The 25,173-nt window shown below is 39.8% G+C and overlaps 4 protein-coding genes and 1 long non-coding RNA gene across 10 annotated transcripts; 2 read left to right on the forward strand and 3 right to left on the reverse strand.

Annotated features, from left to right (window-relative positions):
* Nucleotides 1–1,231: 1,231 nt before the first annotated feature.
* LOC128890819 (hexosaminidase D-like) lies at nucleotides 1,232–4,757 on the forward strand. The gene has a single exon (XM_054149710.1). The coding sequence runs from the start codon at nucleotides 1,903–1,905 to the stop codon at nucleotides 3,652–3,654; it is 1,752 nt and encodes a 583-aa protein (XP_054005685.1). The 5' UTR covers nucleotides 1,232–1,902; the 3' UTR covers nucleotides 3,655–4,757.
* A 135-nt stretch (nucleotides 4,758–4,892) lies between these two features.
* Nucleotides 4,893–6,929, reverse strand: LOC128890836 (ras-related protein Rab-28-like). Of its 2 annotated transcripts, none has more exons than XM_054149736.1 (4): nucleotides 6,579–6,929; nucleotides 5,586–5,771; nucleotides 5,268–5,501; nucleotides 4,893–5,170 (listed from the first exon to the last, which is right to left on the reverse strand). In XM_054149736.1, exons 1-4 carry the CDS (start codon nucleotides 6,651–6,653, stop codon nucleotides 4,946–4,948), a joined length of 720 nt encoding a protein of 239 aa, XP_054005711.1. In that variant the 5' UTR covers nucleotides 6,654–6,929; the 3' UTR covers nucleotides 4,893–4,945. The 2 variants fall into 2 exon arrangements, with proteins under 2 accessions (XP_054005711.1, XP_054005712.1); XM_054149737.1 differs by lacking the exon at nucleotides 6,579–6,929 and adding an exon at nucleotides 6,164–6,572.
* A 125-nt stretch (nucleotides 6,930–7,054) lies between these two features.
* On the reverse strand, nucleotides 7,055–12,140 carry LOC128890821 (F-box/LRR-repeat protein 7). Of its 4 annotated transcripts, none has more exons than XM_054149712.1 (8): nucleotides 11,584–12,140; nucleotides 9,279–9,478; nucleotides 8,756–9,030; nucleotides 8,376–8,642; nucleotides 7,929–8,298; nucleotides 7,648–7,851; nucleotides 7,333–7,590; nucleotides 7,055–7,254 (listed from the first exon to the last, which is right to left on the reverse strand). In XM_054149712.1, the coding sequence occupies exons 1-7, from the start codon at nucleotides 11,692–11,694 to the stop codon at nucleotides 7,440–7,442; spliced, it is 1,578 nt and encodes a 525-aa protein (XP_054005687.1). In that variant the 5' UTR covers nucleotides 11,695–12,140; the 3' UTR covers nucleotides 7,055–7,254; nucleotides 7,333–7,439. The 4 variants fall into 4 exon arrangements, with proteins under 4 accessions (XP_054005687.1, XP_054005689.1, XP_054005688.1 ...); XM_054149714.1 differs by having other exon boundaries at nucleotides 7,333–7,575; nucleotides 11,584–12,120; XM_054149713.1 differs by lacking the exon at nucleotides 11,584–12,140 and adding an exon at nucleotides 9,609–10,792.
* A 133-nt stretch (nucleotides 12,141–12,273) lies between these two features.
* LOC128890847 (uncharacterized) lies at nucleotides 12,274–14,145 on the reverse strand. The gene is made up of 3 exons (XR_008460696.1): nucleotides 14,133–14,145; nucleotides 13,467–13,786; nucleotides 12,274–13,383 (listed from the first exon to the last, which is right to left on the reverse strand). It is a non-coding gene; the product is annotated as an uncharacterized LOC128890847 (long non-coding RNA).
* Nucleotides 14,146–14,312: 167 nt separating this feature from the next.
* Nucleotides 14,313–25,164, forward strand: LOC128890828 (zinc transporter ZIP13). Of its 2 annotated transcripts, none has more exons than XM_054149723.1 (5): nucleotides 14,313–15,618; nucleotides 21,484–21,594; nucleotides 22,651–22,928; nucleotides 23,015–23,546; nucleotides 23,632–25,164. In XM_054149723.1, the coding sequence occupies exons 1-5, from the start codon at nucleotides 15,399–15,401 to the stop codon at nucleotides 23,805–23,807; spliced, it is 1,317 nt and encodes a 438-aa protein (XP_054005698.1). In that variant the 5' UTR covers nucleotides 14,313–15,398; the 3' UTR covers nucleotides 23,808–25,164. The 2 variants fall into 2 exon arrangements, with proteins under 2 accessions (XP_054005698.1, XP_054005699.1); XM_054149724.1 differs by lacking the exon at nucleotides 14,313–15,618 and adding an exon at nucleotides 20,746–20,893.
* Nucleotides 25,165–25,173: the final 9 nt, after the last annotated feature.

Below are 25,173 nucleotides of genomic sequence, written 5' to 3' on the forward strand. Positions count from 1 at the left end.
CGCGTCCACGCGAATGTAGATACGAAGGAATCGAGTAGTTTCGTTCACCGAGGCCAGCACAGCCGCCGCCGTTGTTTTTTGTCACCGATAATAATAACTCGATCCTCTTCGTCGAGTTACGAGAACTCGCTCTTATCGGAGAATTTTCAACGAAGAGAACCGAACCGTTCGAAAGTTAGTCAAATTGTGCCGTACCCAATTCGTTTTTGTACGTAAAAGATTGAACAGCTATATCGGCTGCGATGTATGTAGCATTCATTCTTCCATGCACGATTATAGATCGTGTAACTGCGCAGCAACGATCTACTGCGCAGGAACGTGGCGATTCAAAATTCAACTTTCACCGCAAACACTGGCAACAATATTTTCTCGGAAGGTAAATATTTTTTTCTTTCAAGTGTCGTATATCGCGCCGTATTAAACGTTAGATAATATTGTTTGCCTTTGAATATTTCATCCTCGAAACACGTGCAAAAATCGCGATGTGCTCGAAACGCGCGTTCGCACAGCGCGTGGTTTAAACTCTCGTAAAGTGGCATCATTAAACAGCTTTATTGTCTAGAATTATTTCCCTACTCTCGTCATAACTAAAGAGACGCTGTGAGTCACGTTCATTAAGTATGTAACGGGTGGCCAGAGAGTTCGCGGAAACTGGAAACGAGATAAAGGACTAGGATTTAAGATTTCGCGGCAGAGGATTCGATTACACGACCGAGCCTCTCCGGTTTCGCTTGTCTTTGATTCTTTTCTCGTTAAACCGCGCGATAACTGTTTTCGTTCCTTCCTCCGGTGTGCCCCTTCGTTCTGTATTTTATGAATTAATCGATACATACCTCGGACATAAATTGGCGAATGTTCGAAGCGTTTTGTTTCATCGTCTTCTATTGGAAAATGAATATCGAGCATTGCGAGATATTGAGTGGCAAAGAAATCTCCCAGTATGCCCAGTAGATCATGATTTAGAATCGTTGCTAAATTACCATGCTCTCGATGGACCTTGTTAAGTCAGGGACAAGTTAAGCGTGAAGTTTTGAATTATGACAAATTTATTACATTACCTAGTGAAGAAGTAGAAACAGACGCACACTAATACAGGAGCATAAATGTACACGGTTTGTGCATTAATGTGTGTTCACCATTCTCGCCACTTCCCCAGATGGTATGGTAAATTTATCGTAATTCAGACTTCCAAGATTATTATCCAAAACCTTACTCTATGATGGTAAGCAAATCTGATATGGAATAACGTTTCGTTATTCGTAGATACAACGTGTGACATTTACTGCTCTGATGTTGTAAATTCATTTCCAGAAGTACAATTATATTATAAACTATGAATTATCGCGATGGTAATGTACGCGGTTTAGGGAATATTCTTGTCAAATTCTTATCGCTTACGTAGAGATATGTTTCTAAATTTGAAATGTTTTTACAATATTTCTGACATTCTGAGATGCAATCTACGAGCATCGTGTAAACGGAAACATTTAAAGCGATCGTTAAATTTGAAACGTCTGACAAAATCTAGGTTAGAAAACGTGCATTATTTGCACTGCGAAGAGTTGCCCAGCCTGATTCTTGACACTTGATAACGTTTATCGTTGTATAGTCAGAAGGAACAGTCTGCTGGTATCTGCTATTTCTATCATTAATTAAACTGTGATGAAGAAAGAAAACTCTTTTTTTTGTGTTGCAAGAACAATCTCTTAGATGACATTAAGTTACTTTTTAACGACCAAGTGCCATTAAATGAAACGACCAAGTGCCATTAACCGTTTTTATACGAGTACCGATATTCGGTGAAAAAGAGCAATTTTATCGTGTTACAAATAATAAGAGCTTTAATTAAATAAAAGTAATATCAAAGTGATTCGAGCTTGATGTTCTGCTGTACTGACAGTCATGACACGTCTAAGAGGCCGAGCCTCTTTAATGGCAATCATAATGATCAGTTTCACTTTGTTGATTGTTAGTTATTTTATTCTGAGTAAAGAGGTCGAGGACATCTCAGCTAATAAGCTCAATCCAAGATTGAAAATCGAAGAAGTATATTCACTGAACGATCTTACACAGAATCCTCGTAGTTTTGCCAGAAAACAGGAGATAGAGGCTCGCATGATGGGAAAGTTAAAAAGTAACGGAGGAAAATTATTTCCTGATTTCAATTACGATAAATCATATGCAGAAACTGTCCCCTTGTTCAAAGGTCATAAAATCGTGCACCTAGATTTAAAGGGTGCTCCCTTCAAAGCAAGTTATTATAAGTACCTGTTACATTTGCTCAAGAAATTAGGTGCAACCGGTATACTCATTGAATACGAAGATATGTTTCCCTTCGAAGGGAAGATTCAAAATATCAGTGCTCATAATTGTTATACTAAGAGGGATATCGTAAATATTCAAGAGATAGCTAACGAAAACAAGCTCATTGTCATACCGTTGGTGCAAACTTTTGGTCACATGGAATTTGTACTTAAGCTGGACGAATATAAAGATTATCGAGAAGTACTTCGTTACCCTCAAGCTTTGTGCCCTACCTATAACAAAACTCTTCTGTTAATTTACGAAATGGTAGATCAAGTTGTGGCTGCGCATCCTAACGCAAAGCATTTACACATAGGAGCAGACGAAGTATATCAAATAGGAGAATGTTCTAGGTGTTTAGACGCAATGATTAAAGGACAATTAGGTAAAAAGCAATTATTCTTGGATCATGTTTCAAAAGTAGCGAGATACATCAGAGATAGATATCCAGAGCTCACGATTCTCATGTGGGACGACGAATTTAGAGAAATTTCTCCAGAGGAAATAATAGACAGAGAACTACATTTAATGGTAGAACCGGTCGTTTGGAAATACACCACCGATCCCGGAGTGTCGTTAACGGATCAATTGTGGGACAGTTATGCAGCTGTTTGGAAAGATATCTGGGTAGCTACGGCTTTTAAGGGTGCCACAGCACCGGATAGGTATTACACGGACATCGCTTATCATATGGAAAATCATCAACGTTGGTTAGAAATTATCAATAGGTACTCTTCCCAAATTACATTCAAGGGTGCCATCTTAACAGGATGGCAGAGATATGATCATTTTAGCGTACTTTGCGAACTTTTACCCTCTGCTATACCATCGCTCGCTGTGAATTTAGCCATTCTACAAGCTCCAGATTTAAACGGATTTCCAGGAGATGCGTCTCCTTCTGTGTTGCAAGCGTTACAATGCGAGGGAAAAATTGCTTTAAGTATTCCAGAACCACAGTATGGTTGGACCAAATGTAATTACCATGGCGTAGCGATCTATGCTGCTCTTTTGCGACTCGTTTCTTTGACACAAGAGGTTACCAAAATGGAACAGGACAATACGTTCAAGGGATGGTTGAAACCGTATAACTTAAAGTATTCATTTTCGAGTCCTAGTCATGTAGAGCGCGCGGTAGTGGAACTGGACAGATATAAAATGGAATTAATGTATATCGAGAAAGATATGCGATCAGCTATGGAAGAAATATACGACAACTATACGATCCAAGAATGGCTGGAAACTTATATTGCTCCTTTGAACGAGAAATTCACTCAATTGTGGGAAGCTAAAGAAAAAATTTTAGAAAAAATGGTATGGCCAAGGAGACCGTTAAAAAAGCTTGAATTATAGTGAGATCAATTCTGACATTGAAAAACGAATAGATACCGCAATACATAATAAGAGACTGAAGACCATATTAGGATTAAAAGCAAAAGATGATATGCCGAGGTATTCGGTATTCTTTTTTTCTAAAGGGACGAGTAATAATCGAAGGTTTATAATAACTTATCAGAACTATAATTTTGCACCTTGCATACCACCTACCATAGAATTGTATATTTCTATACCTCGATTCAAACGTGTGCTCTAAATCGATCGATTCCACCGTCCGTAAATTAGTTTCGTTCATTCTTCTACAAACAATGAAATTCGAGCTTTTGTAAACTGAACAACAAATTTTACAATCAGCACTTCCGGAATGCGAATATGAATTCGAAGGTTGTATATATCGATGCAAAATCTCTTCATTCTACGAAGTGTTGATCGTGATACTGATTTTATAGTTGATTACCTGTAGTGTCGATAGTGCCGTTTAAAAAATTACTTGCATATTATTTTACGGATGTCTAATTCCTCAATTCCCAGAAAAAAAAAATGCCAACTAATTTATTCGTTATTTATTAACACTTTTACCTTTTGATGCTTCCAAGTTGCATTTTACATATACATTATGCAGTTGATTGTTTGGAATATACGCACACGCTACAGTCTTACTTATTTTTTTCTTATTGATTGACATGTTTTTTTATTTAACGTGTTTTAATTTGACGTGTTTCATTTCTCGTATACGTAACGTTTGCATGAATAGTGCCATTAATAAATATAATGTATCAGGGAGAAAGTTCTCGAATAGTTTTTAATAATATAAATTTCAATAGATCTTTTGAATGATTTTCGTTCGATATTATCGTGATTCTATCACAAACTGACACAATATTCTGTTAATTGAAATTGAAAAGCTTTTCCATGATCATTTGTAAAATTACCGAAGTCTGATATATCGAGATCGCAGATGTAGGTCGATCTACGATGTGTATGTACATTACTCATGTATACTATTATTATTGTAAAAGTATTTTTAATATTGTTATGTCAAACTATATTAACATTAATTACCATAAGTAGTAAGATTTTATCGATAAATAAATCTGTTTTTAAATCTATTGCGAAGACACCAGTGGTTTATTGCATTGGCCCCTCGGAATACAAGCGAACCATCAGGTAACGGTAGGAAAACGTACGAAAAATATTCGTTTAACATCTTATCTACAAATCTTCCATCTTTCACGCTTGTAATTTCTATTGTCCGATACGTGTTATCTCTGTGCGTGAAAACAATCGAATTTCGTATAATTTTTTCTTACTGCAATTCGCACACCGTTGATTTCGACGAGGATAAGTGAGGATAGAAGGGGAGTTGGTTTTGTCTCTTATTTGGAATTCTTTTCACAACTTTGTGAATCGCGGCCACGTCGACTGTGTCGCCTATCTCCGCGGTAATTATGGGTTTGTGGTAGTCTTGGTCGGTTTTCGTTAATCGAACTCCCAAAATTTGCGCCGCCAAATTTACTATGCACAACGATACCTGAAATTAAAGCAATTTCTCGGGATTAACGGTAAAACCCAGAAGATGGAATTAATGTTAGAAAGCGGCAAGAAAACGTATAATTCGAGAATTTTACCGCCTCGCCGGTCCTCGCGGACACATCGTGAGAAGGAAATCCGTTCTCCGCGGCGAATTTGTGACTTCGATCCTTTTTCACCGTTCTCTGATGCTCCATGTCACATTTATTGCCAACCACAGCCATCAGAGGTGTTTCTTCGTACTTGTTGTTCACTTCTCTGATTTTATCCAACCATTCCTCCAGGACGTCGAAACTGAAACTGTTCGTGATGTCGTAGACGAAAAGAATAATCTGAAAAAAAAAGCATTCTCGTAACAGAGCGATTGGATGTAGATGAAACATTCTGAAAATCTTAGTCCTTTCTTGTATTCTTACGTGAGCACCAAAGACATATTTATCCAGCATGTTTCCGTGAAGCGCAAGGCCACCGACGTCCCATAGATGTAGATTAACGTTCTTGTAATAACCGATGCTGATGTTCTTCAAAAAGAAGTCGATTCCAGACGTTTGCGTGTACTGTCTGGTGAATTCGTTGCTGCAAAATTTCTGGGCGATGCTCGTCTAAACAGGGATCCTTGAATTTCAGTTATCGAGAATTGCTGCTTTACCATTCTTTCAATTAAAATATTATTCATATCCAAGTTTTCATTCGATTCTTTGCCACCCGTCGGAAGAATTTTATGTTTTTACCCGAATTGTACGACGAAAATCTTGCGTCGATCGGAATTTGCATGGTACATCCGTTTCCTACTTAACAATGCAAGTACGTCGTAGTTGCTTGAAACGATTTATGAAGTTTCTGCGTTATTAATTAAAGAGCGAAAGAGGGAGAGACATGAACTTGATCGATGAAAGTAATTGCTTTGAATATTATAGAAATGTGAAAAAGTTCAAAGGCGTCATAATAAGTGAAGAAATAAGTTTAATATCTATCAGATAACGCTTGCCAGTACCTGTGAAAGCATATTGTAAACCGTGACACCGACCATTTCACACGAAAGAAATGAATCGATACTTTGCCCTTGTTCTTTCACGTTCAGCCACCCCTAACACGAAACAAATATTGAACATTCTACTAATAATGTTTACGTTCGTACAGCATAAATCTATAACTGGCCCGATGTGTGCACACAAGGATTTAAATCGGCACGTTGACCGTCTGAAAGTCACGTCACATACGACGATCTTTTTCTCTTGAATCGAAATAATAATAAAGTATCGAACATCCTTTAAAAAATCACGATCAGAAATCGATACTTTCCTCGGCGTAAACGTAAGAAGATAATCAAGTAAAACGGGAAGTAAACGATTACGAATAACCAATTAACGACGCACTATCGTACGCATTTCGAGATCTTCGAAACTCACTTTTCCCGATCCGGAGTCACCGACGAGGACGATCTTGAGCCTCTTCGCGATCAAGTCTTCCTCGACGTCGCACATTGAGGAAGATCAAGGTAGCAGAACAGGGGAGGAAGAAGTTCGTCGGCGAATACTTCGAAAGTCATGCGAAAAATTGTAGCGGCCACGACGGTTCTTCGTCGACTATAACGCAACATATAAACGAAGGGTCTGGCATGTGGCTTGCGAATGAAATCGAGCGAATCGACCGACCGGCCGTGGCCAGTGCGACGTCGTCGTCGTCTACACGGCTGCATGAATAAATTACCGAATAATCGATAGTGCTGCGAACGCCGTTGTGCGTAGCTGTCCTGTCGATATCGCTCTTTGAAAAAGTATCGGGAAAACAATTATCTTTATATTCTTCCGTGATCAATTTTTGTACAAGTACACCAATGATCTTGAAATTGTTAAAATTCGAATTAGGTACACATTCGGAAAACTCCATTTTGATCAAATATATTTCCACTGCTTACAGGTCTTCTGCGATTAGTCGTGTATGGACATGTTCAAAAATGGTATATAAAAATATACACATATATATTTAATGTGTCGCGTAAAGTTTCTCGTCGTAATCCTAGGAATAAATATTCGATTCGAAGGTGGATGTCTTGTTTGGTCGTAATTGTCACATTTCCATTATCTGGAATAAATATGCATCATGGATAACGTACATCGCTCGACCCTTTTCAATTTTTATTTTTCAACGTTAACGCGTTACCTCGTTCTTATATTTATCTGCCTCGGTGATTGGTCGATGATATGGAAAACCCTGTGCATGTGTTCTTCGTAGTGTATATACAAGTAGTAATTAGAAAAAAATATTCATTAATTGAAGATCAAATCCTTGTAATTGGCTAGCAAGTAGTAGTTGGACACTCTGCAGCACGTCGACGTTCGGACGACAGTTGTTCTGTCGGCTCGTTCGAAATTCGCTTTAACGATTTCGTAGTACCTTCCATCGCTGGAACATATCGAACTGACGATGGTACGCGACAGTTATCCCTTCGGTTCGAACATCAAATCGTAAACTTACCTCAAACTCAGGCATCGTAATTTGATGCACTTGACGCGGAGTATGTCTATAGCTTTTTGACTCTTGTCCGAGAATCGTAAATTCTCCGGATCCCAACGTAACTCCAGTCGCTCCAAGTTTGGACAGTTATTCGCGATCCCGTCCATCAGCTGATCCACGTGAATGTTTACGCCTAGTCTCTCTTGTGTTCCCATCACGAGAATCCTGGAAATATTTGTTCGAAATTGTTTCTTTTTTTTCTTTTATAAAGCTCGAATAACGTCGATCGACAAATGCCTTACTTGGCGTTGGTTAATATCGGCAATATACTCTGCCAAAGTTGATCGGTGATATGTGGCATGCCGGACAGAGCGAGTCCCCACAACTGATGGCCGTATCTCGATAGAAATTTGTGTAGACCGTCGTCGGTTAAGTTATCGGAACTGTCCAAGTCTAAAGCGATCAAGTTTCGAGGATTGCCGAGTTCGGCCCAGGCTTTCAGCACGCTGTCGTTGAAACCGTTCAGCTGACCAGCGCTCAGGAAACGAAGTCCTGGAATCCTAGACAGCATATCGATCAGACACTCCGTAGACAAGTCCGTTGCGGTAACGTCCAGCTCCTGAATGCTCGACTTTTCCCACTCCACTTGCATCACGTACTCGCTTTGAAGATCTGCAACAAGTTTCGCGATACGTCTTCGATGATTCGTATAAAAGAAAGTCGAGTTATGTCGCGGTAAGCGTAAGTACTTGTTCCTTGCATAAGGAGACATTTCAGTCTTCTGCTTCTTTGGAAGAGGGTCTTCATCGTCGAGCCGGTGACCTTGGAGCAGAAATTCACGGCCAAACACTCGAGCTGGATACAGTTCGAGGAGAACGCGTCGATGTGCGAGTCGTCTACGAAGTTGATCCCGTACAGATTGATCACCCTTAAATTAGGAGTGGCCGATTTTAGTTTGTGAACGTTTATAACTTCGTAGATCTCTTCCTCTTCCTCCTCCACCTTTTCGTACGTCCCTGCGCGATAATCACGTCTGATCAATAGCATATTTCGCTGGTCTATCCCTCTATCGATAGATGGTTAGATATAGGATGCAAGAATTTAACTAGATATTTAAGTAGTTGCGAACCTATGAGATGAAGGATCTCTAAACCGTTGATGAAGTTGTAAATTTTTCTCATGAAACCCTCCATGAAAATCACCTCCGATAGACAGATGCACATGTACTTCAACTTGGTGGGAAAGGCCTGCATTTCCGAGAAATCGTGCAGCTGCATGGCGGTGGAGAAGTCGAGAAGCATGTGGGTGAGATTCGGACACTTGTTCGCCAGTTCGTGAAGAACGGTGTGGGTGATTAATTCGATCGGCAACTCGATGTACCTCAGCGACGCGCCGAACCGTGTACTGTTACACACACACACAGAGACACACGCAACCGATCTATCCGTTATTATTTTTTCGTTTCTTTTACAGAAATGGTATAGACTTTAAAATGCGCGAAAATTATCTCCATTTTTTTACGTTATCCTAAACGTTCGTCAGTGTTTACAAATTATTTTGGCAAGTAGGACGCCTCGGAGACGTATTTCGGGAACGAGCGTCAACTGCCAAAATTCTTTGCATTTTTCTCGCCCGTGAAAGTGTTCGTCTACCTGATCAAGTGCAGCAGATTGTCCAAGGAGCTGACGTGTAAACCGCTAATCTCCGGGCGCAGAGATACGTGTTTCCATAGGCGCGTGTCGTAAGCGATCTGCCGCCACCTTTTGCAAACACGTGCCACCCTGCATATTTCACGGTGGGAGAGGTAGCTGAAGGCGTTCAGAATCACCTTGTCCGGAAGCTTCTCTATAGTCTGGAAAAGTGAAAAAGCACCGGTCGTTCAAACGTTCGCGCCGGAAACGTCGAGAATCCTATAGACTCGACCGAAGTCTCGACGTTCTCGCGATTTTTCCAAACTTCTCGAATACGTCTCGATCACTTACTGTTCCTGCGAAACGACTCTTAATCACACCACCTTCGGAAACGAACATCTGGGACGTCTCCACAGCGATCTGACCCCAGACATCAACACCCCCGAGATCCATCTTGTTGGTTTATCGAAACGAATTCGAAACGCGACGATTTTTTTTTTTTTTTACACGGATAATGCCGAAGGGCGTACTTGGATGGGTTTAGGCTCGATCGAATTCTATTTACGACGAGATTTTAAGATCTCGGAAATCGATTTATCGGATGAACTCGCGATTCGACGTGGCGTGGGCAACTCGAACGTTGCACCATGGAGAAAGTATTCCGATTCCCGCCGATAGGAAATGGAGAATATTTACGTGTTCGCGATGGATGGAGACGGTTTGCGAAAATCGCGGCACACGGTGGAACTCGGAGAACCAGAAGTTCTAAGTCTTCGCAGCATGTCCAATCGGATCGCGCTTGCGCGTCGTCCTAAATATAAGACTTGGAAGGTCCGTCTCGGCTTTAATTTTAAACTCGACACCCGCAGCCAAGGTTCGTTCCCTCGTGTTTCCCGTGAAACGTCAAACTCGGGATGAGCTTCTGTTGAACTTACGGATTTTTCGAGCGTCTCTTTCGAACACCGTTGACGCTTACACATTTTATTCGAACTTCCACGTGCTAACATTGACAGAAAGATGTATGAAAAAGTTTCTTCAAATAATTGTAAGATTTGTCTGTGAACGTTCAATGTATGGAAACGTGTACGTTTATGGTACATAAAAAAACGACAGAGTTAGTAAGGGGGAACTGCCCACCCACTCTTGTTACTTTCTCGATGGATCGTAAACTTTTGAAAAATCTGCCAAGACGTCCCGGTTGATCGATGACTTGGAACTTGTCCGACACGAGACCGACAACGAAACAAATTCATGCACGTGGTAATGAAAGGCGATATGTCACAGTGTAATAAAAAGTCTCTCTTCGAGGCAACAAACTTTCGATTTTTCTTTGAAACTTGGTTCAAACATTTCTAAAATACCGTATAGAATATTTGTCGATCGATCGACGATAAAGTTGCTACGAGATACAAAGGGTTCGAGTGTTTCGATCGATTAACGAAACAAACAGTAGAAGCAGCATCCGTCTGGTGTTTAATCGCTTTGCAAACTTAGTATTCAAGCAACATGCGCACTGTGTAATATTTGCCCCTACAGCATTGGTTTCTATTAAGAAAAATCACGTGTTACATATTTTGACAGCATACATCGTCGCAGAGATCAATAACACGCGCGCTTAAAAGGCTTCCTGAAGTGCCAATCGGATTGCGTATTACGATCGAACATTTGTATTGGTCGCGATTACACAATACAGAAGTAAATGTTGTTATCGCGATTAAAAAATCTATTTCGGAGTTAACAAACGACCGCCCTTAACGAAGTTCGACTATTCGCTGTCTTAGTTCGATAAACCATTTACCGCAGTCGATACAATTCTGTATCGATGAACATGAATACCGAGATCCTCCCTGGAAATAGCGCTCGTGGCATGCTCCACGTTCAATTGGTGCCAGGTGCTCATCATCGTGTACGGTTTATCCGGCAGCTCGCAGTCGATCCAAACACAGTACACTGCACGCTAACGAAATAACGTCGCGATGTATAAAAATCACAATGTCCGATGTCCTGTTCCCATTTTGAACTTTTCGCACTTTAGTGAATCACGAGGGCGTGGGTTAGAACCGAGTCCAACTTGTCAGAACGTTGCTGGTTGACTGAACCTTACCAGGATACACTTCGAACCGAGTCTAGCTTAATTAGTTATAAATACGGACGAGCAGTCAGTCAGTTAGGCAAGCAGACGAGATAAGAATAGGCGACGCTAATCTAAAAAAGAAGTCTACTTTCGGGACATGGGTATTTCGTGTTACTTTCTTTCGTTCCCTTTAGAATTCTAGAATTACTGTTTAAGGAGGGAATAGAAATCATTTCTGTCCGAGTCCTTTACCGTGTTCGGTCGTCTTATCGTCTCGCCGTTGTCATCTTCGAAATTATTGCGCTGTTGAAGAGCCACCTCCACGTTTAGGACGTTCCAATTGGACATTCTTCGCACATCCATGACGGAAATACAACGATCGATCAAGAAGAGATTCGAGCATTAGAATGTTAAAAGTTAAAGGAAATCTTTGCTTTATGTAAACTAGGAAACATTGTTGTACATCCGTTGATGAACCGCACTCTACATGTCGCACTATTTGTTCTATTCAAACGAATGAATAATTCTAAATACACTTTCGCGATGACACCGATACAGTTCAGTCACACGATAGCTCTCAGACAAGAAGAATGCAATCGTGCGACAAGATTTCACGGAAATGCACGATTGAGAACCGTGCACGATCTATAGCGTAAGGCGAAGATCGAGATTGCGTACGCTCTTCGTTTTCGTTTTCCTTACGAGAATGATTCAATTTTTCTAGCGAAAAGATCTTTCTCGGCGTATATTTTTTTCGCGAGCTCTTTTCTATCCGGTATTGTCCGCCGGTTTATTCAAAGCGTATGCAATCCTCGACGTTGCCGAAAATCGACCTACTCGGTCATCGTGATGTTCTTGTGCTAAGCAACCTGTGTTCTGGTTCGGAGGTAAAAAATGTAACTGAAATAATCTTAACTTTCTGTCGTTTCCTAAAATAGATTCGCTGGAGTGCTCCGCTACGCAAGGATGCACAGCCAACAGAGGGCCGTCATGTTACGTTGCGGGACTTTTCGAAAATTCTATCGCAAAAAAAACGACGAAAGTTATAAAAATCGACTTGCCGTACCATTTGATACTCGTAATACATAGCAGTTTTGTTCAGCGCTCAACAGCGTGGACTAAAACATCTGGATGAATTAATTTGAAGAGAAAGTATTTTCACGGAAATATAAGTTTAATCAATGGAAATACCTAAATAGGCACGATATGACTCCGAATGGACTATTGGGATTATGCGAAATAAGTTTTAGATCGAGAACAATTTTTTTGCGATTTTTATTTTCTACGTTAAGCAGTAAAAACATTGAACGTATGACAAGTGCCGCGTACGCCTGACAGTTGTTGAATATCCTTTTGATTGCAGGCCAAATAGGTACCATTTGGCTCAGCGCCATTAGCAATTTGATTAATTAAGGCCACACATAATGCTGATACAGCGGCGGCGCCTTACAGAATCTTGTACAACGTAAATATATTGTATACGCGTTGTTTACGACTACAGGACCAATTTGTTAAACTTTTTTTTTCGTCGAGGCAATCTTAAAGCAACGTATTCGGGACTTGTATGTATTTATAAAATGGAAATCTATAATATTTAGTACAGAATTTTTATTTCAGTAAATTCATGAAAATTATTACAAAAAGTATGTATACGATCGATACAGATGTGTATACATTTAAGAATTTACATTAAAGATGGCGCTGTGAGTTCACCTTACCAACCGGTGATGTCCAAACCTAAAATTTCAAGTTCTCAAACATGTTTCTATCGGTAAAAAAGTTTTTCTGTTTAATTTATATTTTAACGCCGATTTTTTGAATATGTGTAAAGTAATATAATATACGTCCAAGTCAGAGACTTTATTGGCCGTTTATAACGACTATTACTACCTATGTTCGCTACTATATGTTACATTGGATTGAAAACTCAGTTTCCGTTCGATCTAGTCTTCATACATTGCAACAACAATTGTAATATCTAATATGTTATCATACCGGTTCATTGTTTCCGCTCTTTGCCATCAGCAACTGTTATTCTCCGTCGGTTGTTATCTAAGTAAGTAAAAGAATACGTCGATCATCAAAATGGCGTCCACGGAAACCAGCATTTCACAATGTTATGGTAACAGACTTACCGACGATGTTTACGTTCTTTTCTAATCGCGTTGCGATTTATGCTAGTGGTATTTATAATTTTAATCAAAAGCGCATGTCATTGCAGTGTCCTACAGTTGCGCAGAAATTAATTATTTTTCAAACCGAAGAACGCAGAACGATCACAAATTTCAATCTTTATAACGATCAAAATGATTAAATCAAACAATTATCTCTGTGATTTCCAATCATTTTACTGTTAAAATTGGGCAGCGTTAATTGCCATTTTATCTCTACGACAGCGTCATCAGAGATACTGTCGGATTATGTTTAAAAGTGCGGTGATAAAAATGCTAAATATCTGCGCAAAGAAAGACGGTTATCGTTGGCAACTATTTCATAAAATATATTCAAATATAAAATTAAAACTAATCGTTTACGACTTGAGACGAATATTTTTCATAGCTTCGAAAATATTAAATATTCTGTCCAACAACATTATATATGTATTTAAAATTCAGATATAATCCTCCATTTAATTGGCAAATAATTGCGATTACTTGCAAGGAAGTACAGCAGCGCCCCTATTGATTTTGTTACTCAACAACAAGAGGTGAATTTTTATCTTCTTCACTTTTCCAAATACAGGCTTTATCCACTCTCTAAGAAAAATAATTTATATTTATAATACACTTGAAATTCATTACCGTTGTCTTTTTTTTTCTCTCCCTTGTCTCTGTTTCGAACTTCCATTTATTGTCTCTCTTCTTCGTGGAATGGTTACGCACTCATTCTCTTTCTTGCACGCGCACCCGCCTAGCGTAGCGTTTCGGTAGCTATAAAAGGGGCCGCCTTGGTCGTAATGCGCATTATACGTTGCGTCGGTGTGGTGAGTGAATGAGCTTGCGCATTATTTTTTAACCGACAAAAGTAAAGTAACAGGAGGAGATAATTAACAACAGTGCGATTCTGTCTATCGATTCGTGCGTTTCACTTGGGATCCATACGAAAGTACGTACAATCTAGTACGAGACGAACATAACCAAGAAAATTAAGAGAAGTCAAGGAGACGTAACGCCGCGAGGTGCGTTTCGTTGTGTGCGCCGTTGTGTAATCGTGTTTATTATTTCTGGCGGTAAAAGTGGCCACTTCGATTCATCTGTGGTCAAACTTGGATCGAATTAAGAACGATTACTGAAGAAATACAGGTGGCAGAGAATCTAACGGAGGTTACAGTACGTACTCGGTTGACATTTAACCATCACTTTCCATTGTGCCCTTATTTCGATGGAATGATATACCATCGCGTCGAAGACGAATCGAATGATCAGAGAAAGAAGTCACGCGGCGAAAAGCAAGAACAAGACTAGAGAAGCCAACGAGAGTGAACGAAAGAGATCTCTCAAGGAGTAGGACGCATAGTCTGACGACCGTCATCGTGTATTTATCGTCGTAGGTTTGATCACGGTTCTCTTGTCCCCGCATTGCGGCGATATGAAATAACAAGAGGCTTGATTTGATAGACAAAACCGGCGGCAGTAGAGGCGACGACCGCCTGATTCGTAGCGTCCGTACTCAGTCCTCAGTGTAGGCTAGTCGGTCGCTCAGTAGTTGTTCCGACGATTTTTTCCAAATATTTTTTCATCTACCAGTCTTTCTTCGAACAAAAACATTCACATATCTCGAAAGACAATTAGTACGCGAAAGTTGTTATTGAATTGGTGAACGATATACCCGAGAATAGTTCGAGGCTGTACTCGCACGCGGAGAGGTTATCTTCGTGTAAACAGATCGCGCGCGAAGAAATATAGCATCGGTGCACGTTAAATATTAACAATTTTCATCGTTTGTCGATAACGATAAATAAATCAGAGAAAGCGTAATCGTCGAGGGAGACACAGAAATCTGGGAGACGTTAAGTTATTTCGAAAGATTTTGACCAGTAAAGTGATCTACGTACAAAACGCACAAACATGGCGGCTAATATGAGCATGGAGAATTGCACTGACAACGCTGGATATTTTTATGAAATTGTTACGGAGGATATGTGGACGTCTTGGGATGCCACGATGGAATATTTCCAGTACACCCCGTGGCTGTTTTCCCTGCTAGGCAGCACCGTGATCGGACTAACCGGCATCTTCCCTCTTTGGATCATCCCTATTGGAGAAGGTGTCGATTTAAAAACAGGAGGTAATAATACATTTGTTTAATCTTAAAGTTAACTTAAAGTTGCCACTTAAAGATCTCCCTTGTTATCGTGTTGTGTTTCTTATCAGCTTATACAGTATAGTATTTTTAGCTTGGAGAGATTCCTTACCTCGCGAAGGGAGGTTATGTGTATATTTTCACCATTGAGCTCTATCCTAACTGGAGTGTTAACTGCGAGAGAGAAGCCGGTCGGAGAAAGATGCAAGATGAGTGGTTCCGGTGGTATTATCCTATAGCAAATGTATGTGTGGAGAGAGAACAGACTCCTCTTTGTTTGAATTTCGCGGCACTCTAGGAATTATTTACAGATTAATTATGTACAGATTTGAACTTTATTTCAACATTTATATTAATGACATAATAATGAAATAGTATACATAATTTACATACCAGAATTTAGATCATACAAATATATACAATTTGGTATAGAGCTAAATTTTATTATTTTTCACAATTCAATTTATATCGTATTTATTCATATTTATGCGGAAAAGAATCTGAAAGTAACTCACTCGACAATGCTCAGCGATGCTCGGGTAGGTTATGTTACGACGTACGTTTGTTCCCCCTCTACAAATAAATTTGCTATAGAATAATACCGGAACCACCCATTTTGCATTTCTCTCGGACCTCCGTCGCCTCTACTTCTTCCTACAGGAGTTCACACTCCAGTTAGGATAGAGCTCAATGATTTTCACGCGCACGCGGGAAATAGTTACGATAGTTTAAAACAGGATAATCGGTTCTTTCTTGTTTTTATAGTTTTTATAGTTTTCAATCGCGTATTCATCAAAAATTTACATTTCAATGGACTTGCGTAATATTTACGTTGACATTTCAGTTTAAATACCGTGCCGATAGAAGTCTTGTGTAATAGAATAGCATTCTGTACCGTGATTTCACTAGAAATCGCGGGTAAACCGAATCTGTCATTTTCGTAGTGCAAAAAAACACCACGGCTATTGCATACTTGTGCAATGTAGTTGTTACAGCCTGGAGCGAGTAACAACTTTGAGAGAATTACTGTATTTTACCTTTTTCGTTAGCAATACAAAAAAAAAAATGGAAGGAGAGACCTTGAAATGTATTAATGAATAAATTTGCGGTTACAAAATATCCGTCGCGATAAGAACAATTTTTCTCTCGAAACAAGTTCCATTGTCGTATGTTTTTTTCATATCGTGATAAATAAACGAGATAGTAGAATTGTTCGATTGACTCGAAATTGGAGTCGACTAAGACTTTTTTTTTAGCCTCGAAAATTGGTACGCGGTAATTTGTCATACTTCTCGAATAACTATCGGTGCTAAGTCGAGATAAAAATAATGGTGCGTTGTAAATACCGGGTAGTATGCTTAAACAGAAATGCATTCGACCACGTGGAAAGGTTGTGCTGCGCATATTGTTTACTGCGTCGCTATCTACCACAGCGTGCCAACATCTTCCCCGTAAGGATATTCTCGTCTTCTATCGAGAAATATTACGCGTCGTGTCAGGATTGCGTACGTCGTTCGTCGAGAGAGACCATCTTCGCCGTATCATTTGGCTGCATCACCCTTCCGCTGTTCTCGTTTCTTTTGCGAAGTCTGCTGCGCTGCTAACACGCAAAGTTGTTACCACGCCAATGCGAGCGAACAAGGTCGTGGAACTTGCTCTCCGTGGAACGCGTTGCAACAATGGAATTCATGGACGAACAAAAGGAAACACACATGCTGCTTTTTATAATATCGGGGTCACCGGAGGTTGAACACGTTAGAGCAAGTCCACGAGCTCTATGTCACAAAATTTTACCAAATTAATACAATCGAATTGAAAACAGTGTTGGACGTTCGTGCTCGTCGATACTATGTCGCGGTACGTGAAATCTCCAAGGTCGATTGGGCTAATTGAACGCAATGGAGAATACGAATGGAACGTCTGATACCTTCGTCAGAGGAATGTACATATGCGTGTAACATAATTTCAACGAGAACGGGAATGAACCGTGGATCATTTGCTCGACCGTTATTATTGTTTTCAGTTTATTGATTCTTTGTACGGAAACGGGTTTCCCGTTTTACGCAAGGATTAGGCACAGTTGTTGTCAAACCGAACTCCATACCAAACTTTGATATTTGTTATCGCGTCGCTTGCGGTTTCGTTAATTCTTGTGCAATATGCAGGTGACTTTATTCGGGAGATAAGACGCTGACTTTGAAAGTGTTTAATCTTTAGACGAGCTACGCATCGGCTTACCATTGTGTGCAACGTATGGCAATCTGAAATCGTAGACTAGTAATTTGTGATCTTACAGAACTTTTGCTTATGCATTAATCATGGTTACCGATTACTTAGTAATCGTAACGATAAATCATATTTTGCCCGATTCTATCGTTGAGCCAATTTAGGCACGACGGATAGCGCGGACGAAGCTATTTAAATGGAAAATTGTATTCGAAGCACGGCAACTGAATCCGCTTTGAAACGCCTCTGCGTACTTCGACTAATTCCCTTAATCCCGGGCAATTTTCATTTTCATTTTCATTTTCATTTTCATTTTCATTTTCATTTTCATTTTCATTTTCATTTTCATTTTCATTTTTTTTTTTCTTTTTTAACATTTAAAAGGTTTTTTGCTTGATTGTCGTTGAATCATTATTTCGTATTTTTGAAATTAACCGATGAAAGGCGATGTCCCGGGAAAAATTCCGGGACTCGTCGCACTTGTGGTGTGCTAAATTACGGTTCTGCTGGTCTATCGCATCACCGACTGTTCTGGACTGAATCCATTATCAACCTCGTTCTCTCGGTGTTCCGTCCATGAGCATCATCACGGAGATGCATTCTCCATTTCTATTTCGCTCGATTCGATCGCGTTACGTGTAAGTAAATTGGACTTTAACTTGCCGTTTGTAATCCGACAGTGCCAGCTGCACCGAAACACGCGTATAAACGGTTTCTCTAAATGCATTCGTACACGCTAACCTATCGGTTTTCTATTTTAACGTCGAATGACGCTCAAAAACATTTCGAAGCTGGCCTACGTACGAAGACGTTCGTTTTTACATTCGACGATAGGGAAAAATATGAGCGTTATCGTCGTTATTATCTTCCAACATATAATTAAATCGCGATTATCTCGATATGTAACTTGAACGAATAGAGATTAGAGATGCTTTCTTATTAAAAAGGAACGAAACAATGGAGATCGATATTATATCAATCTATCTCGATATGGTATCGAATTTTTCGATAAAATCGAACCGGCATGTTGTTTGTTCGGTTACTATCTTTTTTTTTTCTGGATTGCGCAATTCCTGGTAACATGTTGAGCGTTGCATTCGATGTATTTTTGGAAAGTGATTAGCATTAAAATTGTATGAAAGTTAACAAATATTGCGATAGTCGCAAAAATATCCCCGATTGGGAATCACGGCGAGTTTTTATCGATTCGAGGTATGCAAAGACAACGCCAATTGCGGTTAATTATAGATTCGATTCCAAGATATCGTTTCTTGCAATAGTGGTACGATGTTTCGTCATGAAGGAAATAATAAAAGAACAAAGCATGATCTAGGCTCATGTTAATGGTTCGTAGGATTCCGCACAGGGTAGGGATTGGCTAAACACGTTGATTAGCGAGGTAACGGGGCGCCGTGTTCGATCCAGAAGCAAAAATTGACTCGTTTCGCTTGATGCAACTTGAGAGCTCGTTGACGAAGATAACACGGACTTATCATTGGTCATGCGGCACGAGATACGCTCGTTTCCTCGATGCAACTGTTTAGAAACGCAGTATCCGCAGAATACGTCCAACTGTGTTTCACAAGTCTGTTACATATTCTATTTCTATTTATTTTTTGGATTAGATTGTCAAGCAACCTTAACCTTATTCGTACAATCTCGCCGTTTTACTTCGCATACATTTTATTCTTGCTTAATTGTCAATGCGCGAAATCAGATCGGTATGCAATCAACGTTTGTTCCGAGCGAGATGATTGGACGCTGACACGAAACTAAAACGAACGTTACTCCATCGGTTGATGACAAGATACAGGGTTCAAGCAACTGTCGTTATTGCTGCGGTTTATGTCGTTGATGTTTGTTCGTTGTATTGTATAAATAGTGTCCGACTCGTGAAATAATCGTTAAAGATTACACGAGTTGCGCATCATGGAAAACAGTTCGCGTAACTTAATAGCCGTCTGGCATTTTGCGATTGTAAATGAAACGGCGAAATGGTTTTTCCGTTGCTGTTAATATTTATCGGCGATGTTTCATCGTCGATTTGATTACCAACTGCTTATTGTTCTCGTGGTAGAATCTCTGCGTTGCACCTGTTTCCTCGATACGCGATACTTGTAACGGAGTATAATTACGTGCTATACACTCGGAATTTTGTCGTCTCTGTCGTAAATAAATAGTTTTAGTTACATCGAGTTTGTAACGTGTGCAACGCTTAAACTTGACCCGTTTCGCAAGAATGCAACATTTATTGATGTGACATCGATTGCGAGAGGTCGGTGCAAGGTTCGTGCAGCCGAAGAGGAAATTTATGAAAGACGAATAAACGCATCGTCCCGTAGTAAATATCTCGATACTCGAATTAAATAAATTTGCAGGGACGAGACGTTAAAAATAGAGCGATATCGTTTTTATTAACCTCCGACTGGCAGACGTTCCGAGATAAATCCGTTTATTATTCCATATATCGGCAGTGTAAATGACACGAATTAGTCGATCGAATAATTTTCTTGTTATAGTTTCGAGATTTAACGATATTCGAAAAGGGATCAAGTCTACAACGTAAACGGACGAAATGACTAATCGTGAAAATATTTTATTCTCTTTTTCAGTATACTATTTAACGAACGGAAATGTCTTGAACGACTCTCACGAGGAAATCGCCGCGCGCAACTGCTCTGTTTCTTTTAATTTCCCTGGATGTTATTGGAAGCCGAGGAAAATATTCGTAGACCGTTGATACGTTGACAGTATAACATATTTCAACGGTAGCTCCTTAATTGTCGATACATGACGCGAAGTAAATTAAATTGAACGCTCGTGGAATTCAAATTGAATCTCTTTTTCTAGGTACAGTTTTAAATATAAATATGTACTAAGTTGTTCGGTGGAGAGAGGACGAATCTATCCTTTAATCGCTAAGTAAGGCGGAAATCGGACTTAGCTTTAAATTGACCTTAGAACTGGAAAGTGCGCTATGCCATGTAATGCGTACAGATTCCGACTGTTCGCCGGAAGATGTTAGTGACTAAGGGTGAGTAACAGCATACGGAAAGCTGGTCCCCCGATACTGTGCGATGGTAAATCATTCGAGAAGTAGAGAAGCCTCGAAGCACTCAATAATATCTGTTTTACAAGAGGTGGCTCAAGAACCGTCGAGCCACTATGTTTCTTCTCGTTGACACCACGAACTCCATCTTCCATTCGATTTTTCCATTCGACTACCATTATTTAATCGATAAGGGAAACATGTTCCAGGCGAATGTTCAGTTTCTTTAATTCTTCGGGTTACGAAATACGACTCGAGTGCTGGCTAAAGATATCGGCGTGACTCGATCGTTCTTTAACGTGGCCAGTGATCCTTGCGCTCGAAGAACTCAACCAACAGTGAAATTGTTAGCGTCGCGCTACACGACTTTAAATTTATCGACGCGTGGGAGAACCCTATTATCCGTGTCGATATTTTTTTTTTTTTTTATTGTCGAGAATATTCGCATGAGCGAATAATGCCATTTGAAGTAGTCGATCATCTCTTTGGCATCGTACAGATTATACCGACTCGATAATTCAAACTGGGAATCCTGGGTAATTGCTTACAATAACCGATTTATGATTTTGTTGCAGACGGTGCTGGCACGCTGAAAGTATTATTGAGCTTCGCAGTTGGGGGCCTGTTGGGCGATGTTTTTCTGCATTTACTACCGGAAGCATGGGGAAACAGCTCGCTGAACAAAGGTACGGAAACCTCGGCAATGAGAATCTTGTTGACAATTTCGTCGGGCGGTAATAAGGTGTTAGAATCGGCGGTTTATCCTCGTTTACAATCATGTAATGCAAACTGTTAACGGAAATCTTTTGCAATTAGTCGAAGCATGACTGAGACAGATACGAGGATGAATCAGATGCGTTTCCGCGGGAATGAACTTTGAGGGAAATTCCACCCATTTGTTTTCCTCGTTTGAAATTCTCGGAAAATTTCTCAAGTTATCGGACATTGTACGCGGGAATTTCGAAGCAACAATTCGTCGACCAAGGTTTATCGAACGCTTGCAAACACACGGAAGGTTAAAGTATCGATCTTAAACTTTTGAACGTTGAGTGTGTAAATCACATCGTTTAGAATGCCTGAGGACTTGTAATAAGTTTATATTTCAATGACAAAACAATTGGGTAACTGGTGTAAATAACGAAATGCGAATTGTGACCTTGAAAACAAGCAGTGTTTAAACACTATTGTTTAAACAGTCGATGAATCATCGTTTATCGCGCAACGTTTCGACAGGAGAAACCATCTCGGGGAAAACCACGGGTCAAAGATCACGGTTTCCTCCCCTATCGGTGTCGCATAGATCACCGTTTCTCACAGCAAGATATCCGCAGGCTCCTGGGAATCCACGCTGTGGACGCGGTTACACCGGGCAAACATCGACACGATCGAACTCCTTTTTGATCGAATTCTATGTATCTAAATTGCCTATCATTTGAGCCAGACGGCAATTCGTGGTATTAGATCTATGCTAAGCGAGACTTGAAGCGATCGTCTACCTTCGTCGTGCGCTTTGTGAACGGCCAAGCGACGGACGCAAACCCCTATTGTGCTTCAGTTGCCGATTTCAATTGGTCGCTGTCCTCTCCTAAATTAAACCGACTCGATCCTAGTCCACATACGATTTCCGAGTCACCCCTCCCACAGTCGAATCGTTCATTGCCTCGGAAACAGCTGTCGGAGCGATTCGAACTTCGTCGAAGTACGGATAATAATCGTAACAATGTAAAATTGAATTATTTCAGTTACGGACAGCGGTCATCCGTCGATGGCGTGCGGTTTCTGGGTGCTCGGTGGTTTTTTAGTATTCGTCATAGTAGAGAAACTCTTCAACATCGAGAGGGAATCCGAAGCCGAGGACGAGTCTGCGTTAACGGATGAGCGGGACGATAGCGAAAACACAGGCATGGAAACGGAGAAAGAAATGGAGAATAACAATTGCATTACATTAATTGGGAGCAAACCACAGAACGGGTTTTCGAAACGTTACACCGACACGGATTTGTCCAATGTCATCAACGAGGTAATTTATACATTCCAGAAACGAAGTATCATAAAAATCTTTCGCGTGCCAACTATTTATACGGCGAAATATTTTTGTCGATTTAGACCTTTTTGGAGAAGCAGAACGGATACTCCCGACTACCGAACGGTTACAAAGATGCACGTAACAAGAACTGTTTCGTCGATAATGGCATCAAGCAACTGATCTGCAACGAATTCACAAATAGCCATGGAGGCCTGTCGATAGACGAAGCGAAAAATTGCTTGAAGAACCGATCGAAAGTGAACGGGTTCTCCGACGAATTGTCGAGCGCGACTGATATTACCGCTAATAAAAGGACTGTCACGAAGGAAAAATCAAAGCATATAACCGGATATCTGAATCTGATCGCCAATATCATCGACAACTTCACCCACGGATTAGCCGTTGGTGGTTCTTTCCTCGTGTCTCTCCGTTTAGGAATACTCACCACTTTCGCTATTCTCATACACGAGATACCTCACGAAGTCGGGGATTTTGCTATTTTGTTACGCAGTGGATTTAACAGATGGGATGCTGCGCGGGCGCAGCTTATCACTGCTAGCGGTGGTATTTTTGGAGCCATGTCCGCGGTGTTCTTTTCCGGTGGCGAAGTAGGTGGGTAGCATCCGTCGTTTTGTTCATAAATTATGCGTAACAATCACGGGAGACATTTCTGATTAATAATTATTTTTATTTTTAGGTGCGAAGACGAGTTGGATATTACCATTCACAGCAGGTGGCTTTCTGCACATTGGCATGGTGACCATCTTACCTGAGCTAATAAAAGAAACTAGTCCGAAGGAATCTTTGAAACAAACCGCCTCGTTACTCTTAGGTATCGTCGTGATGGTGGTTTTAACGATTTTTTGCGACTAGGATTATTTCGTTTTTCAAGTAGAATTAGGTTCAGAGTTTGCCATAAGAAAGGAAATTATTTCATTTAATACTTATTGCTCAATAGAGATGGGTCTACGTGTAGAGACAGCGGAGAAACGAGGAACGACGATTGGTAACTGATTAAAAACACAAACACGTATTATGTAACGTGTTATATTGAATCTAGTTTTGAAGGAAAATCTGTAGTTTGTTTATTTTTGCAAGATTACGGCTGAATCGTTATTTTTTCACTCGGTCTAACGCGTTTTCGAACGTCGATCTTTTGTCGTGGTAAATAGTTAATGTTTCTCTGATAGTCGAATCATAAAAACAAGACAAAAGCAGTAAAAAATAATGAGGGAGTATTTGTACGAATTACTTTTATATTTTTCGATTATTTATCGAGGAATCGTATTATTGGCATTTTTGAGATTATCGATTTATATTAATACTTTAAGAGATATTGTTAGAAACCTGATATAGTTTATACACGAATGTACGTATGTTCCTCGGTAAGATATCGGTGAACGAGTTGTTTGCGAGAGACGCCATTTTGTTTCCGAAGATGTCGACGCACTTAAAACGTTGCCTAAAAATTACATCTACGAAACCAGTATTGACGTATGACTTTCACGTTGTGAAACGAATAATCATGTATGTACATAATGTCTATGCTTCCTTGTTTATTTAAAAAAAAAAAAAACATTGTAATTGAAGCGTATTTCCGAATGCAAATATCAGTTTATTTGACATGTGCACATCGACAAATGTATATTTTAAGTTCCTACAGGTAATTGTAAATAAGACATCAAATTTATCCATTCTATAGTGGAACCAAAAAAAATATGTTAGCACCAATAAAGAAACAAAATTTATAGGTTAGGTTACCAAAAGAAAATAATAATAATTTGCAGAAACACTGTTTAAAACGTGTGTAAATTCGATCGGTAAATATAAAGCCGATATAATTATCAAACTTGCGAGGGTAAGTAAAATTGAGACATTTTAGAAATGTTGCGCGATTACGGATTAGTTGAGACAGCGGCGTGAAAGAGAGTCTATCTGTTTTCTCCCATAGGCTCATGTATCTTTTTACAAGTGCATGTTTTACAAGTCACACAAAAAACAAACATAATCCTTGTACTTAAAAGAAAACAAGGTATTCTTTCATCGTAAAAAAATACACTTGGTACATGAGCACCATTTTCAATCACATGTAAATAGAAGTCTTTAAACTTATGAAGCTGATTTAATCAGCGACTTGGCGAGTATATTTTTTATGAACTATAACTACACGAGCAGATTGTTCATATGTAATAATTATAATTTGTAAATAAAGTATGTTATTCTGTAACAATTGGTATCC

The sequence above is a fragment of the Hylaeus anthracinus genome, unplaced genomic scaffold (genome assembly GCF_026225885.1).
Source record: "Hylaeus anthracinus isolate JK02 unplaced genomic scaffold, UHH_iyHylAnth1.0_haploid 12001, whole genome shotgun sequence".
Lineage (NCBI taxonomy): Eukaryota > Metazoa > Arthropoda > Insecta > Hymenoptera > Colletidae > Hylaeus > Hylaeus anthracinus.

What these genes read in the sequence shown, in the direction of transcription:
- LOC128890819 (XM_054149710.1), top strand. Translation starts at nt 1,903, where the DNA reads ATGACACGTCTAAGAGGCCGAGCCTCTTTAATGGCAATCATAATGATC.
- LOC128890836 (XM_054149736.1), bottom strand. Translation starts at nt 6,653, where the DNA reads ATGTGCGACGTCGAGGAAGACTTGATCGCGAAGAGGCTCAAGATCGTC. An exon ending in GTGACTCCGGATCGGGAAAA is followed by an intron (nt 5,772 to 6,578) that starts GTGAGTTTCGAA and finishes ATCCCTGTTTAG; the next exon opens with ACGAGCATCGCCCAGAAATT. An exon ending in AATATGTCTTTGGTGCTCAC is followed by an intron (nt 5,502 to 5,585) that starts GTAAGAATACAA and finishes TTTTTTTTTCAG; the next exon opens with ATTATTCTTTTCGTCTACGA.
- LOC128890821 (XM_054149712.1), bottom strand. Translation starts at nt 11,694, where the DNA reads ATGGATGTGCGAAGAATGTCCAATTGGAACGTCCTAAACGTGGAGGTG. An exon ending in TCTCCTTATGCAAGGAACAA is followed by an intron (nt 8,299 to 8,375) that starts GTACTTACGCTT and finishes AACTTGTTGCAG; the next exon opens with ATCTTCAAAGCGAGTACGTG. An exon ending in CCGATATTAACCAACGCCAA is followed by an intron (nt 7,852 to 7,928) that starts GTAAGGCATTTG and finishes AAATATTTCCAG; the next exon opens with GATTCTCGTGATGGGAACAC.
- LOC128890828 (XM_054149723.1), top strand. Translation starts at nt 15,399, where the DNA reads ATGGCGGCTAATATGAGCATGGAGAATTGCACTGACAACGCTGGATAT. An exon ending in TGTCGATTTAAAAACAGGAG is followed by an intron (nt 15,619 to 21,483) that starts GTAATAATACAT and finishes ATTTTGTTGCAG; the next exon opens with ACGGTGCTGGCACGCTGAAA. An exon ending in TGTCCAATGTCATCAACGAG is followed by an intron (nt 22,929 to 23,014) that starts GTAATTTATACA and finishes TTGTCGATTTAG; the next exon opens with ACCTTTTTGGAGAAGCAGAA.